This window comes from Theropithecus gelada, chromosome 3 (assembly GCF_003255815.1).
Source record: "Theropithecus gelada isolate Dixy chromosome 3, Tgel_1.0, whole genome shotgun sequence".
In the NCBI taxonomy this organism is placed as follows: Eukaryota; Metazoa; Chordata; class Mammalia; order Primates; family Cercopithecidae; genus Theropithecus; species Theropithecus gelada.
Window position 1 is genome coordinate 80,410,753 of NC_037670.1, and position 21,520 is coordinate 80,432,272.

General features: G+C 42.1%; 1 protein-coding gene across 2 annotated transcripts in view; it reads left to right on the forward strand.

The window, feature by feature from the left end:
• The first annotated feature begins 2,044 nt into the window (after window positions 1-2,044).
• PDE1C (phosphodiesterase 1C) overlaps window positions 2,045-21,520 on the forward strand; it is a 661,967-nt gene continuing 642,491 nt past the window's right edge. Inside the window, exon 1 of one of the 2 annotated variants that reach the window (XM_025380636.1) lies at window positions 2,045-2,447. In XM_025380636.1, the coding sequence (XP_025236421.1) occupies window positions 2,138-2,447 (310 nt within the window). In that variant the 5' untranslated portion in view covers window positions 2,045-2,137. The remainder of the gene's footprint in view (window positions 2,448-21,520) is intronic. The other variant, XM_025380634.1, reaches the window with a different exon arrangement.

The following is a 21,520-nucleotide window of genomic DNA, read 5'->3' on the forward strand; positions in this document are numbered from 1 at the left end:
GGTCCAGAACATTTGCTTCCGTCCATGCCCACCTTTGCATTATTGCTAATGATGCCGATGTCTGGTTTGTAGGAAATTCAAGTCATGGTGCAAGAATAGGAAATGTCTGTCCAGGGAGATTTCTTTCTAATAGAGTATTTGCCCAGAGTAAGGATTTATACCAGGGTCTATTAGTTCATCAGGTGAGCAAGAGAAGAATAAAAAGTGATTTTAAAAGTTACAAGGAATATAGCCACACAAACACATGTTGTGATGGCTAATCTTATGTGTCAACTCGACTGGGCCATAGAGTGACCAGATATTTGTTTAAACATTATTCTTGGTGTGTTCGTAAGCGTGTTTCTGGATGGGATTAACATTTGAATCAGTAAAATGAGTTAAGCAGATCACCCTCCCCAATGTGGATAGGCCTCATCCAATCTGTTAGATGCCCAAATAGAACAAAATGGCAGAGTAAGAGAGAATTCATTCTCTCTGCCTATCTTTGAACTGGTGCATCTATCTTCCCCTGACTTTGTGATTGGACTCAGATTGGAACTTATACCACTGGCTCTCCTGGGTTTCCAACTTGCTGACTATAGACTGTGGGACTTCTCAGCCCCCATAACCATGTGAGCCAATTCCTTATAATAAATCTCTCTCTCTCTCTTTATGTATATACTCTGTTTCTCTGGAGAACCCCAACACACATAGGAAGGTGGGTACCTGATATTGGCAGAGGTGAGAAGACACTTCCGGAGCCTTGCAAGGTGTGGGTGATCATGGTGTGTGTGCCTCTAAATGTTGGAGGGGCTTCTGTGTAATGTTGGCTCAGGGCCTAGGATTCGAGCTTCTGCATATCTCGTAAGAAACAAGGCCAAGGTGAGTGAGCTGTGCTGTCCCATCGCGGTCCCATCCCGGTTAATCCTCCAACTTGTCTCTTCTCTAAACACCAGTTGAGGATTTAAAAAGGACTTTTTTATCTTCCCCTCCCATTTTGAGGTTTGTTGATCTGATTGGTTCAGTGGTTCAGAAAGCGTCTCCATGTTACATTTACTTGTCTGTATGCCATTTTACAGATGACAGTGTCAAGAATCACATCATTCTGTCACAGAAAGAGCGCTAACACTGGATGGGGAGAAATACCATAGTCACTCTCTCCTCACACATTCCAACCTCAGATATGCTGTGTATTGCACAATTGTCGTGCTTCAAACTTCAGTGCCTGCAAGCCTTTGGAATGGGGAGCAGTGTGGATAGGAGACTGGTTCTAGAAAGAGGAGTCCCAGGCACAAGACCCAGCTCCACCACTAACTGCTTATGACCTTGGGCAAGACCTAAAACCTTTCTGGGCAACCTCTTTTAGCTGAAACATCATCCCAGGCTTCCCTTCCTGCTTCTGCTCTACGTAGGCACCACCACACTGCAGGCAGAAAAGGGCCAGTGACCTCACCCTAACCAGCAAAGCAGGCCTATTAATAGGGCCCCAGGCTGCTCTGGCTTCCCGTCTTGGGCGCCCCCAGGGCCGGCTGGCGCCTCCCTGCTTGCTCTCCCGCAGAGAACTGGCGGAGCTGACTCCCCGTGCACTTCCGCTTCGCTCTCTGGTCTCAGCCTCCAACAGTAAAGGTGGGCTCTCCGGGAAGCACAGCCTAGAAGAGCAGTGATATTGGCTTTAAGACGAGAAATTGAGAAGAGAACAAATCTCAGTCCCTTCTCCGCCCTCGCGAAACCTGCCATCTTCCCGGGGAACAGAGGTGGCCCAGACGTGCGAAGAGGAACAGGAAGGACCCTCCAAGCTTTTGGCCTCAGGTGAAACAAGTGCAGAAAGTGGAGAAAAAAGTATCCTTCGCCTAATGCCACGCCCCTTCCCCCCCCACCCCCAATCCCCAGTAAAGGCTCCGGACAACCTCTGTATAGCGACTCTCCAAGTCCCATCCACCCCAGACTGTTAGGCGGGCGCGGATATCGGCCGCATTGCCCTCCGTTCCGGTCCCCCGCGGGTGGGCGCGCAGCCCTCGCTGCAGCCCACAGGGTCAGAGGAGGAGCAGACGGCTGGGGGCGCCCCGGCACGAGGAGGGAGTAAGCCTTCGGCGGGCGAGGGCTGTAGATCCCTCGGGGAGCCAGGGCCGCTCACCTGGGTCCGGCCCGGCCCGCTGAGATGGGCTCGGTCTCCTCCGCGCTGGCGCGGTCCCGCAACGCCGTAGTGCAGTCGGGCCAGTGGCCACCGCAGCCTGAGGCGCCACCGGCTGCTCCCGATGCTCTCGGAGACCCATTCGCGCTCCCTAAAACCCAGAGGCCGGGACCCCGGCGTGGGGAGACACTCTCCCCTCCCGCAGCCTGTGAAGCACAGCCGGCGGCAAGAAGTCGGGAAGAGAGGCAGAAGTTGGCGAGGCAGGAGCTGTCCCCGGTGCTGAAGCGGTCGGCGAGTATGTCCCAGCCCTGCTGGCCACGAAGCCGCAGCGCGGCGGGTGAGTTTCCTTATCTTGCTTAAGGATCTCGGAGAGCTGCTGCCTTGAGACTTTCTGGGGGAAAAGAGAAAGCGCTATCTCCCAGCAGGATTTCGCGTTTCTCGTCCTCTTGTCCATAACTTCTTTTACAAGTTAGGATTGATTTCTTGGTTGAATAGGGGGTTATTTCAGAAGGCCTGTCTTTCACAGAGATTTAAACAGTAGCTGGCAAGACAGTTTACACCCTAAGGATCCCTTTCCCCAGCTTAGTACCGGCGCCGGCACCATGGGGAGAAGTCTTTCTTGTTGTCTTGGAAAGGCAAAGATAAAAGAAGCACCTTTTCCCGTTTCCTCCCACGGGAATTGGGAAAAGTGCCAGAGATTCCTAATTGTCCAAGACTTAGTTACACATGTGAAAGGACTTGAGGTGTGCAGTTGGGGGAAGACTTGCCTTTAGCGTAGATAACATAGGAGAAGTGAAAAGAGCACACAAGATTTGAAGTCAGAGGTGGACCTGCTACTTTCATTGTGATCTTGGGCAAGATACTCCCCCTGTACCTCCGTTTTTTCATTTGTGACACAGGGATAATAATAATTGCGTCTCACTAGGAAGCTGGAAAATCTGACCACACAATGAAAAAAGAAAGGCTGTGAAAACTGTAAAATGCTATGCAAATATTCAGTATTACACATGAACCAGATCTTTGAACATCTTCAGCTGAGGGAATAGTGAAACTTAACTCACTTTAAAAATTTTAGTTTGAGATATTCAAAGATTCCATTTCATCGGGGCAGATCCTGTTTTGTGCAAGTGGGAGGAAAATGCCTTAGTTTGTATATGTGATTTAAAAAAAATCTCCTACACTGGAAATGTTGCCAAATACATCTCTGGCCTTTTGGCCTCATACATGAATCCTCGCTTCACCCCAAGCAAATTTGTGGTGCTCATGGGGATGGTCTGTTGACTTTTCAAGAAGGATTCAGGAGATTAAGTGGACAGTTGGTGGGGACTGGCTTACACTTTAACTTACTGAGAGGTGAGGATCCATATATACTTATTCCCTTGAAAGTTTTCAAAATATTAAAAGAAGACACAGACACTCTGTCCTTTCAAGGGGAGAATTATCATTGTAAAACATGTTCATTTCTTCCATCCAGAAGACATGTCTTTGTGGTATTAATGGAAAGAGAACCAGATCAGGAGTCAGGACACCTGGATTCTGCTAAGCTCAGTATCCTTGGGTGGGCTACTTACATTTTCTAAGCTTGTACAATCTGCTCTTTTAAAATGAGTACAGCCAGGTGCGGTGATCCCAGCCCTTTGAGAGGCCAAGATGGGTGGATTGCTTGAGTTCAGGAGTTCAAGACCAGCTTGGGCAACATGGCGAAACTCCATCTCTACCAAAAACTCAAAACATTGGCTAGGCATGGTGGTGCATGCCTGTAGTCCCAGCTACTTAGGGGGCTGAGGGAGTAGGATAGCTTAAGCCCAGGAGGTCGAGGCTGCAGTGAGTTGAGATCATGCCACTGCACTCCAGCCTGGGTGATAAAGTAATACCCTATCTCAAGAAGATAAAAAAAGAGTACAAATATAGTTACACCATTTTCTATGCCATGAAGCTCAAAGGAAATTATGGAGGCAAAAATGGGTTGTAAATCATAAATATAATACAAGAGTAAGGCATTATCAAGGAAAATTAATATTTTTAAATGTGCAGATGCATATTTAGTTTTTCAGAAATCTGTCATCGTTCACCAAATATAGGATGAAACATGGGCTTCCTTTGTGAAACTCATATATATATGTGTATATATATGTATATATGTGTGTATATATATATTGTGTGTGTGTGTGTGTGTGGGGAGATATCAGTTCAATTACAAACATATGTAACCATGAAAGGATATTACCACATTTTTTCTCCTTCCTTCCTTCCTTCTTTCCTTCCTTCCTTCCTTCCTTCCTTCTTTCCTTCTTTTCTCTTTCTTTTTTTTGAGACAGGGTCTTGCTCTGTCATCCAGAGCACTGTCTGCAGTGGTGTGATCACAGCTTACTGAAGCCTCAACCTCCTGGGCTCAAGCAGTCCGCCCACCTCAGCCTCCTGAGTAGTTGGGACTACAGGTACATGCCACCATGCCCGGTTAATTTTTATACTTTTTGTAGAGACAAAGTTTCTCCAGTTGCCCAGTCTGGTCTTGAACCCTTGGGCTCAAGCAATCTGCCCATGTTGGTCTCCAAAAGTGCTGCACCTGGCTATTTTTCTTATTCTGCTTTCACTGGTTTGGGCAGGAGATTTGGATATTGCAATTTATTTACACACTTATAATGCCAGAAAACCAATTTCTAACCATTTTAATTGAATTAATTTCTGTTCTGGATTTGATGACACCTTGGAAATACTTTGAACTTTAACTTTTTGATTATACAATAATTTTTTTCAATCCCTTCCATTTTATTCCATAGAAATATATGCAATTAAAAATTACATTCTGAGTTTTATATCACCTAGGATACTTATGCAAAGTTATTCGATTTCTATATTTTGATCTTTTTGAAAAGAGTGGTATTTGAGCTCACATCTTTGAAGAATGGTGGGTTTAGATAGCTGGAATTGCAGATGAGGCTCATTTTTGTCATCTGTAAAAATGAAATGAGTTGTCCTTAGCTGTGAAGCTAGGTAACCTTTTACTGGACTAGATTGAACTTCTCCAGATATTGTGTGGAATAGCAGAGAACCTGAGAGTAAACTAGTTATGCTGCAATCTAAAACTTGTACTTTATAAGCCAAGCTGAATACATATATATATGCATATATATAATGTCTGTATGTATAGGTATATATACATAAACAGTATTGCTGGATGCTATTTTATGAGATTGTGGGATGGATGCTTTTATTATCACTTTATAGATGAAGACATTAAGGCATAGAGAGGTTAATTAACTAGTCACATAGCTAGTAAATGACATACTTTAAACACAGGTTGTCTGGTTCTAAAACTTATGTTCTCACCTTTTCTCTATACCGCTTGTCTTAAATTCTGTGTGCTTATTTTCCTTTTGTTAACTCTTTAGTTTATTATTTATTTATTTATTTTTGTTTTATTTTTGAGACAGGGTCTTAGTCTGTCACCCAGGCTGGAGTGCCGTGGGACCACCTTGGCTCACTGCAATCTCAGCTCACTGCAAACTCCACCTCCCAGGCTCAAGTGATCCTACTATTTCAACCTCCTGAGTAGCTGGGACTACAGGCATGCACCAACACACCCAGCTAATTTATATCTATATATTTTGTAAAGACAGGGTTTCACCATGTTGCCAGGCCTGGGCTCAAATGATCTGTCTGCCTTAGCCTCCAGGCCTGGGCTCAAGTGATCCACCCGCCTCAGCCTCCCAAAGTACTGGGATTATAGGCATGAGCCACTGCACCCAACTTAGTTTATTATTAGTAATGTCTTTTGAAAGTCTTATCTTGTTCCAGCTATGGTCAGAGGAACCAAGGGAAAGTACTTTGGTCCTGGAAGGGAGGTGTCAGAGTATTAAGAGAGAAACAGTCACCTTGGGTATTACTGGGATGGTAATTAAAGCCAGGGAACTTGAATGGGAAAGTACAATTCAGGGTACTGAGTCAGCTGTCTCTCATGGAAATTTAAATGCTTTGAGCCTATGGGATTTGTTGTGTTAAGGATGTCCTGCTACTTCTCTGTCATCATGTTGTGAAGATTAAATGAGATAAGGTACCAAAACCCACGTGGGGACCTAGCATATATCAGGTGCAGATGTTTTGTATGTTTGTCTGTTTTCAAAGCTTTGTTTTCAGACCTCACTAATGGAAAAGAGGGAGCAGCTGAACACATTTTCAATGAGACGTTACCTCAGAATAAACAAGTAATTAAATAAAGCACATTACAAATAACAGTTCACAGCTATTCTTCTATTGCTTAATAATCTGAAGTTGATTATGAGAGCCTCCTAGCTTTTGTTAGAAATTCCTCTCGTTGCAGAGAGATCTTGACATTATTGATTAAAGTGATTTTTTTGGTTAATGAGCTGTGTATTAAAATTATTACAGCTCTTACTTTTCAGTTACTATCTTGTCTTCCTGTTTGAATATTTTGAAAAGATGTGTCAACTGCTGATTTCAAAGTGCAGCCAACATTCATCAAATATCAGTGTTAGAGCATTGTCTTGCTGACTTATTGCTTCTTGGTTTCCATCTACGTCTTCTGTGACTCTTGATGAAGTTACCACTATTTGCCTCTAGCTGGGTCCTCTCAGATACTGGGATCAGTGGATTTCAAACATTGGTGTTTATCAAAATCACCTGGAGAGATAATTCCAGACGCTCAGGCTTGTTGCCATGGGATAGGACTAGAGTCTTAGCATTTTAACCAAATTTCCCAGGTGATTCTATTACCAGCAAAGTGTGTATCACAGTCACCCAGGAGCTTGCTAAAATGCACAATCCTGGGCCCTTCCTCTTGAGTTTCTGGTTAGTAAGTCTGACAAGCAACCTGAGAGTTGCATTTCTTTTTTTAAAAATTTTTTATTTGTTTTTTTGAGACAGGGTCTCACTGTCTTGTCCAGGTTGGAGTGCAGTGACATAGTCACAGCTCACTGCAGCCTCAACCTCCTGTGCTCAAACGATCCTCCCACCTCAGCCTCCTGAGTAGCTGGCACCACAGGTGGAAGCCACCATGCCCAGCTAATTTTTTGATTTTTTTTTGTAGAGACAAGGTCTCACTATGTTGCCCAGGCTGGTCCTGAACTTTTGGGTTCAAGAAATCTTCCCACCTCAGCCTCCCAAAGTGCTGGGATTACAAGTGTGAGCCACCACACCTGGTATGAGGGTTGCATTTCTGACCAGTTCCTAGATGCTGTGAATGCTGCCAGTCAAAGGGTCACAGTTTGAAAACCGCTGTTCTATGAGTAGAAATCACTGGGAGGGCAAGTAGATATTGGGTGTATTATGTTAGCCATTAGTAAGTTCTTGGGAACTGGGCAGTGCTGTGGAGGAAAGAGATTCTGGATTCAAGCCAGATTATTATTTATCCAATCTCTGTCCTTCACCTCCCTAGCCCTTTTGCAACCACTCTCTTGCCAATTTCTAAAATATCAGGATACTTATGATCCTTTACCAGTAATGGTTTTAATCTGGGATTAACATTTTAGGGTAAATTTTAGCTTAATTGAAAAGACTGACCAATGTGAAAAACTTTTGTGATTTTAAAGATTGATGTGTGCTGTCATAAAAAAGAATGAAATCATGTCTTTTGCAGCAACATGGATTTAGCTGGAGGCCATTATCCTAAGTGAATTAATGCAGAAATAGAAAACCAAGTATCACATGTTCTTACAAGTGGGAACTAAACATTGGGTAGACAGGAACATAAAGATGGCAACAATAGACACTGGGGAATATTTGAAGGGGGAGGCAAAGTAGGGGGAAAAGGGTTGAAAAACTACCTGTTGGGTACTATGCTCACTACCTGTGTGACTGGCTCAATTGTACCCCAAACCACAGCATCATGCAATATACCCAGGTAACAAACTTGCACATATATGGCTTGAATCTAAAATTAAAGTTGAATTTATAAACAAATGAAAAACAAAGATTAACTCAAAAAATAATAATAAACATTGGTGTGTAGATGGTGAAGTAGTGACACCACCTGTGCCTTAATCTTCAACATTCGTAGCACCTGCAACGTGTGTCCGTGCGCCGAGTTAATCCAAACAGACACGAGCAGCCTTCTCAAGCTTAGGTTAGTGACAGGCAATACTGATGAGAACGCATTGTGATGGGCAAGTGTAGGGCCCCTATGGGTGTGGAATTACCTACAGGAACTGCTTTCCCCAACACACTTCCTTTCACCTAGGATGCAAGTCGGGGTCCCAGAGTCTTATCAAGGCAGAAAAGTCTCGGGCTCACTTTCTTTTGATTCTTTTTCCTGGCAGTTACTAGAGTCATTGCTTTCAAAGTCAGTCTCAATTTGGGGGAGAATCAAGTAACCTGCCCAGCCACCAGTGGTACATTTGCTCCTGCTGGGTGTAAGACATGGGGAAGAAATGCTAGGAAGCTTCTGTACAGCACTTGACAGCTTATAAATCCCCTAGACGGCCACTTTAACATTTGATCTTCAGGACGGTTTGCTGAGGTAGATGGGACAGATGGCCTTATTGTTCCCCTTTAATAAGGGAAGGGAATTTAAATCAACTTTTTATATATTATTGATGACATGCTTTATCCTAGATCACTTGCAGTTAGACTTTCAGGAGTCCCATCATTAATTCTTCCAGGCAGCCTGGTGCCAGAGAAGGAGGCTCTGGAATCCTGATCCTTGGCTCCCATACTTCCTGGCTATAGGCACTAATTTCTCTGAGCTCATTTTCTTATCTGGAAAATGGAAATTGTATTGATCTCACCTAAATAAGCCAATTTATGCAAGGTACTTGGCACATGCCTTGGGACCTTCTAGTCATTTAGTCAATATTGGTTACACACACATTAACAGATCATCCATGTAGGTGAGTCTGATTTGTAATCCAGTTCTCCTTCCACAATGCCATGATGATTCTTTCATGGAAATTAATAACTGGAGTGAGGAAGGTAGGGAAGAGAAAGGTAGTGGGATGCGAGAGAGGCTGAAGGCTGTGGGGTGGCCAGCAAAAACCACAAAGCAGTTCATGTGGCCTTAGAGGGTTCAGGCCCTAGATCACCTACTTCTGAGGTAGGACACGGTCCTACATATTTATGTCATCCTTAGTGTTATATTTTCTGTAATTTACTCAAATTATTCAACCTAGATAGTGACGTGTGTGTGTGTGTGTGTGTGTGTGTGTGTGTGTCTTAGTTTTAATCTCCCTTCTAGCAGTGAAAACCCTGACTTTGAAAACTATCCCTCTGTGGTGTTCACAGCATCCTTTTGAGAGTCCTAGATATTCAGGGCTTTAAAACAGCAAGCACACATCAGACATGATTTTTGTGGAATGGCTGAGATCAGGAAAACGGACTCTCACATTGAGCCATGGTTGGAAGCAATTGAAGCTAATGAGCAAATCTTACAGGAAACAGATGTGGACTCTGCTCAGACTTGTCTTTCTCAGATATCACCTCCACTTTAAACTCCTTGAACATGAGTAAAGATATTTAAAAATATATATTTTTAACATATTTAATAACATTAATGACATTAACAGTTATTAATTTTAGTTTGTCAAATTAAAAAAATACAAATGATAACTTGCATTTCCACACTTTTCACATTACTTGAACAATTATGATCTTACTTGAATCTCATGACAAACCTTTGAGGTAGTTAAGACAAGCACTATTATTACCCTCCCCCGCCCTTTTTTTTTTTTGTTTGAGATGGAGCCTTACTCTGTTGCCAAGGCTGGAGTGCAGTGGCGCCATCTCGGTTCACTGCAACCTCCGCCTCCTGGGTTCAAGTGATTCTTCTGCCTCAGCCTCACTAGTAGTTGGGATTATAGGCATATATAACCACACCTGGCTATTTTTGTATTTTTAGGAGAGACAGGGTTTTGACCATGTTGGCCATGCTGGTCTTGAACTCCTGACCTCAGGTGATCTGCCCACCTCTGCCTCCCAAAGTGCTGGGATTACAGGTGTGAGCCACCATGCCCAGCCTATTACCCCATTTTTACAAATAAAGAAACTGAGGTTCAGAGTAGTGCCAGGACTTGCTCTGGTCATACAGCAGACAGGATGAGTTAGGATTAGAAACCAGATCCTGGCCTCTGTGTGTGCATCTTACATCTCTGCACTGGGTGAGTTTAAGCTGTCATGGTGGAGCATAAGCTCCTAGAGAGCGAGAGGCATGCTCTTTTGCATCTATGTTAGCACCAAAGCCCTGGGTTTTTCCTTCTCAGCCAAGGAAAAATGTGGCCAAGTTGCTAAATATTGTCATTTCCCAGAAGGAGGGAGCCAAAGCCCAGGGCTGGGCAGCCACTGCCAGGAAGGTTGGGAACATTTTTTTGTCTAGAAGTAGTACGAGTCTGCCGTGCCCTCCACGCACTGCCAGAACAGTAACGAATTTCAGGTTTATCCTCAGATGACTGGATTTTTGTGAAGCTACTAAGGAGGTCACTCCATACCCCAAGGGTTCACTCTCCTGAGGGAGCTGAAGTTAACCTCCAAAGGAGCCTTTCTGGGTAGGGAGGGAGTAGTTAGAGGGGCTGCTTTTTTGCTCTCTCTCTTTCTCTATATTGTTCTCTCTACCTACTATTTTTTGAGTATTCTTTTTAGCAAGTTGTGTCTTATAAATGTTCTGGAGGATACTAGGAAATTGTTAACTTGAACAATATATGAATTAAAGTAGAAGTCTAAATTCAGTAACAGGCTCTTTCTTCCAAGCTTTGTTCCCCCGGATTTTCTTCTCCCCAGCTTGTAGATTTCAAACTTGCCCTTCTCAGATATCACCTCCACTTTCAACTCCCTGAACCTGAGTAAAGATATTTAAAAAATATTTTAACCAGTTATTTATTTTAGTTTATTAAACTAACAGGTTGCCATTTTTTCCCCTGCCAGTCAGAGTACTGGGTTCCCTTACTGATGTCAGAACTCTTCCTAAGAGACCTCCGTAAAACTGAAGACAAAATGGGAAAAAAGCCATTAGATCAGCACATGCATAACAGATTCATTTATTCTTCTTGGTATCTGAGTGGGTTTTGCTTGCAGCCTCAATGCTCTAGGAGTTGGGTGGACCTCATTTACATGCTGCTTTGAAGATGACATGCATGGCAGTTCAGAAAAAGTTTTTCAAGCCCTGTCTGGCTGCTCTTTGGGACTTTTATTTTTAATTTTTTTTTTGTTTGGGACTTTATTACTTCTGGGACTTTGACACCCTAATAATTCAGTACCTGCTTCTGGTCCAAGAGACAAAAAATGTTACAAATATGAGGGCATCCCTTCAAAAATAAAACCTCTGTTCTGAAGGAAAAAGTGAATCTTAGTCTTGAAACGTGTGCTGCTGTATCTTCCCATATCTGATTATTGTCATGGAAAGATGCTATTTGGAAAGTGACTTTTTTTTTTAATGATTGAAAAAGTGCAGATAAAACAATCATATCATTATATTTCATAGGAACAATAGACGTTAACATTTATTGAGCATTTACCCTGTGCCAGGCATACTTTATGCACCAGCATTACACTAAGAGATAAGTACCATTGTTATCTCCTTTTCTTAGATGAGGACAATGAAGCTTGGGGAATTATCTGAGCTTGCACATCTAGTGAGTACTGGGGGTGGGATTTGAATCCAGGTCTTAAGCCTTGTGCTGAACTGTCTGAGACATCAGTACCAGCCTGAGGCTGATTAAAAAAAAAAAAAAAAAAGTGACCAACTTGCTGCTGCCATGGAAAGAAATAGTATGTGAGGAAGACCATAGTACTGGGGAAGTTTCCAGAAGTAAGGCTGGGTATGATGGTTCATACCTGTAGTCCCAGCACTTTGGGAGGCTGAGGCTGGAGGATCACTTGAGCCCAGGACTTTGAAGCTGCAGTGAGCTCTAAATACTACTGCATTTTAGCCTAGGTCACAGTGTGAGATTCTGTCTCAAAACAAAACAAAACAAAACAAAAACAAACAAAAAACACAAGTTTCCAGAAGTACATTTTATAATTATTTTAATGCTACAGTCTAGATATAATTGGCAAATAAATCGATAAGTTAACAAGAGATAGCATTCAAATTACTTCGTTGAGTCACATGATTTCTGTTTGGTTAAAGTTGAAATACAAGTAAAATAATAGAAATACAATATCAAGAAAAACTTGAGATAAATGAAGAAAGCTCCTAAAAGATCACCTTAATACAGCAGATACTTTGATGCTTGCTTATAACCCTCTCCTTTTTTATGTGCACAGTATGAATTTTTTACTAAATTGGGATTATAGTACCAAAAAAAAAATAGAACTTTTCCCTGGGAGTTAATATTGCTTAATAGTTACAAGGGCAGGCTTTGCACTGAGACAGATGGAGTTAGAATCTGGGCTCTGCCCATGATTAATGGGGCAAGTTACTCGAACCCTGTGAACTTCAGATTCCTCATCTGTAAAATGGGGATGCAAACAATTCCATTTATTGAGTTGTTTGTGAGTTTAAGGGTTTAATGCAAAGCTCTCAGCATGGTGCTGGGCACAGAGTCAATGCTCAACAGGTGTCTTTATTATTAGATGTGTGAGATTTTATTAGCAGTAGTGGGATGTTTTTAGTAGGGCTTCCTTACAACCAGGGCTAAGCAGTTATCACTGGTTTAAAAAAAAAAATCATCACTTTCTAAAATAAATCAGTTACAACTGGGATTTGCTCCTGCTTTGTACCAGCTTTTCTGGGTGCCCTGAGCACCTAGCTTCTTCTTGGTTTGAGGCCTGTGCCACAGAACTGACTGTGCCTGCTGGGACCACTCACCTTGTGGTAAATGCTTCTTGCAGCTTTGGTCCTTTTGAGCACACAGGCTAGATTAGTCTGATCTGAGGGAGGTGGCAGCATTTTGAAGCATTCTTGTTCTCCTGAGTCTGTGCTGTGTGTTAACTGGGAGAGCCAGGCATGGGGTGAGTGTTTATGGCTAGCTCCCATATGTGGTGGTTCTCTGGGCCTCTGTAGACCCACTGGTGAGTAGTGCCTCGATCTTTCCCAAGGTCACAGCTTTTTACCTAGCTTGGAGGCTAAATTAGTTTTCTTGGGATGCTGAAACAAAGTACCACAAAGTGGTTGCTTAAATATGTAAATGTATTGCGTCAGATTCTGAAGGCAGTAAGTCCAAAGTCAAGGTGTTGGCAGGGTTGGTTCCTTCTGAGGACTGTCAGTGGAAGAACTGTCCAGGAATCTTCTTGGCTTGTAGATGGCTATCTTGATGGTCATGCCTCTGTAGACCGACTGGTGAGTTGCCCTTTGGTCTCTCTCAAGGTCACAGCTTTTTACTGTTGGCAATTCCTCCTCATCCTGAGATGACACCCATTCCTCCACACTCATTTCCCCATAGACCTGTTCTGATTTAGAGAAGTGTGTTTTAACCATACAGACTTGACCCCAGACTCTTCATTTTTTCCAAAGGATGTGTGCAGACCCCCATTCTGAGCCTGAGCCTTGCCCTGTCTCTCACCTGCCCCAATTCCTGACAGCATCCCTGAGCTTTACCTTGTCTGTCATCCCATGCTCACCTTCCCTACACCTTGAAGAGACTGTGGACTGAATGAGAATCAGGAATGGGTGGGTGGCAGGGGATGAGGCTATCTGATGAAATTGTGCATATTGTTTAATCACAAGTTAAAAAAAAATTGGCCACATTAAAACCACCATGTCAAAATGGCTGTGAAATGACCATCAAAATGTCTAACGCACTGGTCTGTTTCTCAGTAGGGAGTGGCCTCTTGGTGAAACCCCTCCAAACTTACATTGTGAGTTTCCTGGAGGAACAGGGAGTGGGGATGGCTCCACGTCCTTCTCTCTTTCAGGGCAGGGAGTGTCCAGAGTCCCTTCTCATCCTTATCCTTGAATATGAACATCTGGGGCATTCCCTGAGCACCCACAGAGCCTCTGCATCCAGGGGGAATCAGAAAGGGGAGGTTCTGGGAGGACTCTCCGACCTTAGATGAGTTATACTCAATGTGTCCTGCTGGCATGGCCCAGGCCCTTACATGTCAGCACCTGTCAGCTTGTAAATCCGTGAGCCCATGACCAACTCCCAGGCTCCAGCGGCAGGCATGTCAAGTCACATCACATCTGAAGGCTGCCTGGGGGAGGCGGGTGCGTGCTGGTGTCGGGGAGGGCACTGTTGCCCCTCCACCCTGGCGGCGCCTGGCACCGGGGCCCTCTGTGCTGTGCTCCTGGTCACACCGCCACTCTCCTGTCAGAATTCTCGGCTCCTCTCCCTAAGAACCAGCTCCTGCCCAATTCAGGGAGAAAGGGTTGGAGGGGGCACTCTTCTTTTCCAGGGATTTTATTTACCCTTCACGTGACCTTGGAGATGACTAGCCTATAAGCCAGCCAGCCAGAGTTGTTGCTTTTTCCATTCTGTCACTTTTTCCACAGCCACACTAATTGTGGGCTCCCGAGGGAGAAGGAAAGGAGGTAGGCAGAGGTAGGTGCTTTGTTCCCTGGCCCTTCTCCTGCTGCCAGCCTTTTGTTTTGTTATCCCCAGTCCTGGGATTCAGGCTCCCTATCGTAGGGAAAGGGAGGAGGGTTAAGAGAGGCCGGTGAGGAGGGGCCCCAGACTCCTGCCTGCACTCCAGGCTGCTTCTAAAGGTGTCCCATAATGAAACAATCCCCAATATAAGGCAGGTCCTCTTTTCTTCCTCTGTGAGAAGATTCCTCAAACATCTATTTTTAAATTTAGAAAACATTATTTATGTATTTATTTTTGAGATGGAGTCTCGCTCTGTTGCCCAGTCTGGAGTGCAGTGGCGTGATCTTGGCTCACTGCCACCTCCGCCTCTTGGATTCAAGCAATTCTCCTGCCTTAGCCTCCCAAGTAGCTGGGACTACAGGCGTGTGCCACCATGCCTGGCTAATTTTTGTATTTTTAGTAGATACTGGGTTTCGCTGTGTTGTCCAGGTTGGTGTTGAATTTCTGACCTCAAGTAATCTGCCCACTTCGGCCTCTCAAAGTATTAGAATTACAGATATGAACCACTGTGTCCAGCTATATTTATTTATTTGTAGAGATAGGAGTCTTGCTAGGTAGCCCAGGCTGATCTCAAATACTTGGCCTCAAGCAATCCTCCCAAAGTGCTGGGGTTAAGGGCGTGAGCCACTGGGTCTGGCCAAAAGTGTATTTTCTTAAATGACCTACTTGAATGTATAGACTTTGAAGGGGCTAGAAAAACGTCCCATGTGTCCTTTTAATATTTATGTTATTACTTTTGTTACATCTGTTTCAATATCTCAAGTGGCATAAAATACATTAACTTAGAATATTACTTTTCAATTTTGTACTCCATAAAGCAATTATATTGAATCTTTTTACAAGCGTTTTTTTTTTAATCATTGGCATCATTGTTTTCTCTAAAGTCATTTCTGAGTCATCTTCACCTGTGTCTAAGTTGTTTGTATTACTGCACTTTTTGAATCTGTGAATGATAACTGTTTAGGCATCAGTCAGATTCCTCTCTCCACCTTTTGTGAAGTTGCCATTCTAATCAGCTGGAGAGACTTGATACTACTGAATGTCAGCTTCTTTTAATATTCAGTATGAGTTGAAAATGGTTTCATTCTCTTTTAAAAAGGACGCTTGTGCAAAAATGTCAAATAATGTGGAATAGTACAAAGAATAAAGCACTAACAAGCTCACCAGCTAAAGACAGCTACTGTGAACATTTTGGTGAACACCATTCCAAGCATCTCTTTAGGCACATATACACATACTGTATATGTATACATTTTAGACAAATGGTATCAGATGAAACAAGCTATTTTATAATGTAATGTTTTTAATTTTTATTTTGTGGGCATTTTTTCTTATAAAATATAGTTATACATCTTTTTTTTATGAGTGCTCTTCTGTGTAGGTAGTATAATTTACACCTCTACCCTTTATTATTTTTAACTTTTTAATTTTTCCTTTTTGTTTTGAGACAGGATCTTGCTTTATGGCCCAGGCTGGAGTGCAGTGGAACGATCAGAGCTCACTGCAGCCTCAACCTCCTGGAGTCAAGCAATCCTCCTGCCTTAGCCTTCCAAGTAAAGACTACAGGCACACGCCACCACGCCTGACTAATTTTTAAATTTTTGTAAAAAGATGGGGTCTTACTATGTTGCTGTGGCTGATCTTGAACTCCTGGCTGCAAGTGGTCCTCCTGCCTCAGCCTCTGAAAGCACTGGGATTACAGACATGAGCCAACACACCCAGCCCCTCCACCCTTTAATTGATGGATTTTGGGGCTGATTACAATTTTCTTTGTTATAAACAATTCTGTGATAAACATCCCTGGATTCTGAGACATAGTTATAGTGACCTTCTCTAATCTTATCCAAGGTTATAAAGGAATTTTTTCATGCTTCCTTCTAGCTTTTTTTAATTAAAAAATTATTTATATTTTACAGAAATAACAGTGTTTATGATTTTAATCATTTTTAAGTGTACAGTTCAGCGGCAGTAAGTACATTCACACACACTGTTGTACAACTATCTCCAACATCCATCCATAGCATTTTTTTCATCTTGGTAACTGAAACTCTGTGCCTATTAAGCAGTAACTCCCCATTTCCCACTTCCTGAAGTCCCTGGCAACCACCATTCTACTTTCTGTCTGTAAGATTACTCTGGGTCCTGCGTGTAAGTGGGATCATATTGTATTTGCTCTTTTGTGATTGACTTATTTCACTTAGCATCATGTCTGAAAGATTCATCTGTGTGGTAGGACGTGCTAGGATTTTTCTTCTGGTGTTAAAACATTTTATTATTAAAATTTAAAACACATAGCAAGGTTGAAATAATTTTATAGTAAACACTCCTATCATCTACCACCCAGATATGACCATTAACATTTTACTATACTTGCCTTATCATATATCTATTTATCTATCCATCTGTCTACCTATCCCTTCGTTTATCTTAACTTTGTACATTTAAAATTAAGTTGCAGATGTCATGCATTCCCCCTATATAAGCCCACAAGCATACCACTAACTAGAGTTTGATATTTGCTGATTATTATTTTGTTTTGATGTAAAAGTTATATACAACAAAATGTGAAAATCTAAAGGGTACATTTGCTGAGTTTTGAGAAATGCATACACTTGTGTAACCCAAACCCCTACTGAGATACAGACCATTACCATCATCCCAGTGAGTTTCCTCATGACCTTTCCCAGTCAATCTCCGCTGCACTCCCATCCCTAGGTGTAATGACTATTCCAATTTTTTTTTTCCGTGCTAGGTTAGTCTTACCCCTTCTAGAATTTCCTATAAATGGAATGAATCATACAGCACAAATGCTATTATGCAAGCTTTCTATGATGCTGCATGTTTTTGAGATTCTCTGTTGATGTGCATGTCAATAATTCATTCCATTAAATTGCTGAGCAATATTTCATTGTATGACTATATAGTTATATTCTGCATAACAAAGTTTTGGGCAATGATGGACTGCATATATATGTCAAAGAAGATGCTAATCGAGTTGAAAAATTCCTGTTGCCCAGTGACATCACAGCTGTGGTGATTACTCATGTGTTTGTGGTGATGCTGGTGTAAACAAACCTACTGTGCTTCTAGTCACATAAAAGTATAGCATATACAATTATGTATACTACATAACACTTGATAATGATAATAAACAACTATGTTACTGATTTATGTATTTGCTAAACTTTCTCTTTTTTTTTTTTTGAGACAGGGTCTCACTCTGTCGCCTAGGCTGGAGTGCAGTCGTGTAATCTCTGCTTACTGCAACCTCCGCCTCCTAGGTTCAAGCGATTCTCCTGCCTCAGCCTCCCAAGTAGCTGGGATTACAGGCATGCACCACCACGCTTGGCTAATTTTTTATTTTTAGCAGAGACAGGGGTCTCACCATATTGGCCAGGCTGGTCTTGAACTCCTGATCTCAGGTAATTCACCTGCCTTGGCTTCCCAAAGTGCTGAGATTACAGGCGTGAGCCACTGTGCCCAGCCGTATTTGGTCTACTTTCAATGCTTATTTTAGGGTGTGCTTCTACTTATTAAACATAAAGTTACCTGTAAAACAGCCTCAAGCAGGTCCTTCAGGAGGTGTTCCAGAAGAAGGCATTGCTACCATAGGAGGTGACAGCTTCATGCATGCTCTTGTCTCTGAAAACTTTCCCATAGGACAAGATGTGGAGGTGGAAGGCAGTGATGTTGAAGATCTTGACCCTGCGTAGGCCTAGGATAATGTATTTGTATCTTAGTTTTTAAAGAAAAAAGTTTAAAAAGTAAAACAAAATTAAAATATTTTAAAAAAGAAAATAACTTACAGAATAAGGATATAAAGAACATAATTTTTTTTGCACAGCTGTACAATGTGTTTGTGTTTTAAGCTATGTGTTGTTACAAAAGAGTCAAAAAGTTAAAAACACTTAAGTCTATAAAGTAAAAATGTTACAGTAAGCTAAGCTTAGCTTATTATTGAAGAAAGAAAAAAATCTAAAACAAATTTAGTGTCACGTAAGTGTACAGTTTATGAAGTCTACAGTGGTGTACAGTAATGTCCCAGGCCTTCACATTCACTCACCATTCACTAACTGACTCACCCAGAGCAACTTCCAGTCCTGCAAGCTGCATTCACAGTAAGTCCCCTCTACAGGTGTACCATTTTAAATCTTTTATACCATATTGGTACTCTTCTTTTTCAAGTGTTTAGCTATGTTTAGTTCACAAATACCGTTATGTTGCCATTGCCTACAGGATTTAGTACTGTAACATGCTGTATAGGTTTGTAACCTAGGAGCAACAGACAATATCATATAGCCCAGGTATGTAGTAGGCTATACTGTCTAGGTTTGTGTGAGTGCACTCTATGATGTTCACGCAATGCTGAAATCGCCTATTCCCTGTTATTAAGTGACACATGACTCTACTACGGTTTGCTCTTCCACTTCTAACCTTTTTATGATTTGATTTGATTTTCATTTAATTTGGTTTGGAGTCTATCCTGGAGAACCATGGGAGGGAAAAGTTTAAATTTTTCCAGATGGCTATTCATTTGTCTCAACAGTATTTATTAAAATGTCCATTTTTGCTCCATTGATTTGGGATGCTAAATTTATTATACAGCAACTTCCTGTATACACTTGGGCGTATTTCCGGATTGTCTAGTCTGTGCCATTACTCTATGCATCAGTCAGGTAGGTTCCTGGTAGGAAACAGAATTTTGCCCAAGTGGTTCCAATAAAGAGTTTAATGAAGGTGTCGTCAGGGTTAAGGGAACCTATAAAAGTTGTCGAAGCACCCAGAGACTAGCAAAGGTGGGCAGCCATCACCCTTGTGAGCCTGAAGGAGCAGGGGGTGGAATAGAGTTATGAAGGGCCTATGAGAGCCGGAACTTGGAGAAGAAGGTGCCCAGCAGAGGCAGTGCTATGGAGGGAGCAGAGCCACTGCCCGGGAAACGGAGGAGCAGGGAAGAAATGCTCTCAGCTCTCTCTTTTCTCAGCTTCTGATCTCCTACCAGTGCCTCTCATTGGCTGAACCCATAGGAAGCCAGAGCACGAAGGAGGCGAGGACACAGGGCAAGGCAGAAAAGAGAAGAAAATGATGGGTGGGTAATGGCCAAGTGGAGGAAAAGCAGCACAGACCACCTGTCTGTTCCATGCCAGTACCGCTCTGTTCTAACTGTTGAAGCTAGTTCAGCTCATTGTCATTGTTTTCTTCTTCCTCCTCCTCCTTCTCTTCCTCTTCATCCTCCTCTTCCTCCTCTTCCTATTCTTCCTCTTCTTATTCTTCCTCCTCATCCCCCTCCTCCTTCTCTTCCTCCCCACACCCACCCTCGTTTTCCTCTTCTTCTTTTAAATTCAGAGATGCGGGTCTCACTCTGTGGCCCAGGCTGGAGTGCAGTAGCATGATCCTAGCTCACTGCACTCTGCCTCCTGGGCTCAAGCGATGCTCCCACCTCACCTTCCTGAGTAGCTAGGACTACAGGTGTGTGTCACCACGCCCACCCTGGTTGGTTTTTAAAAACTACTTTATATTGATTTTGTACTGCTCTATCTTACTGAACTTCCCTATTGTTTGTAGTAGTTTTTTGGTACCTTATCATGAGTTTTCCAGATATGTAATCATATGTAATAGTTTTATGTGGTTATTTCCAGTTTTTATGCCTCTCATTTTCTCTAGTTATATTCATAATTAAATTTATATTACCCCTGGGACCAGGTTAACTGGTAATAGTGAGCCTTCTTGTTTCTCACTTTTATTAGAATCTGTATATATTTGTATGTGTATATATAATATATACATATATTTGTGTACATATGCAAATATGTATGTATGTATATATGTATGTATACATATATATGGAAAATAATACTATATTAAGGAATATATTATGTTAAGAAGATATATGTGTGAAAATTATTCAAAGATTCCTATTTTATTTATTTTAATTAACAGTAGGAGTTGAGGTTTGTCAAATGTTCTTTCAGTCTCTCAGAAATCAGTATGACTTTTCTCCTTAGATCAATAAATACAGATAATCAATATATTTCCAAATATTGAACCATATCTGCTTCTCTAGAATCAACTTTACTTGGATATGACATAATATTGTTTTAATGTTCTGTTGCATTCTATTGCTTAAAATTTTATATTGGATTTTTGCAATGATATTCTTCAGTGAGATTTGTCTTTAGTTTTTACTGTGTGTGAAATATTTCGATCAGGTTTTGATATCAATGTAACACTCTCATAAAAATAACTTAAAAGTTTTCTTTTCTTTTTTCTGAGACAGGGTCTCTGTCTGTTGCCCAGACTGGGGTGCAGTGGCTCAATCTTGGCTCACTGCATCCTCTGTCTCCTAGGTTCAAGTGATCCTCCCCACTCAGCCTCCCAGGTAGCTGGGACTACAGGCACATGCTACCATGCCCAGCCTAATTTTTTTTATTTTTATTTTTTAGAGATGAGGTTTCGCCATGTTGCCCAGGCTGGTCTCGAACTCCTGGGCTTAAGCAATCTGCCCGCCTTGGCCTAGGATTACAGGCATGAGCCACTATGCCTGGCCTTTCCTTTTCTTTTTACACTCTAGAAAAATTTAAATACCATTGAAATTACCTGCTCATTGAAAGTTTGTATAATTCTGCCAGAAAACCCTTGGGCTTGGTTCTTTTTTAGGAGGCAGAGTTTTGACAACTTTCTTTCTTCTCCAGAAACTGGACCACTTAAATTTTTGGTTTCTTCTGAGGAAATCTGTAGGCAAATTCTGTTTTCTAGAAAATTTTCTTTTTCATCTAGACTTTAAACTATTAATTTAGAGTTGAGTAGTCTTTTATGCCTCTTTTTAAAAATGTGTTTTTTATTTTTTTGAGACAGAGTCTCACTTTGTCTTTCAGGCTGGAGTGCAGTGGCATAATCTTGGCCCACTGCAACCTTTGTCTCTCGGGTTCAAGTGATTCTCCTG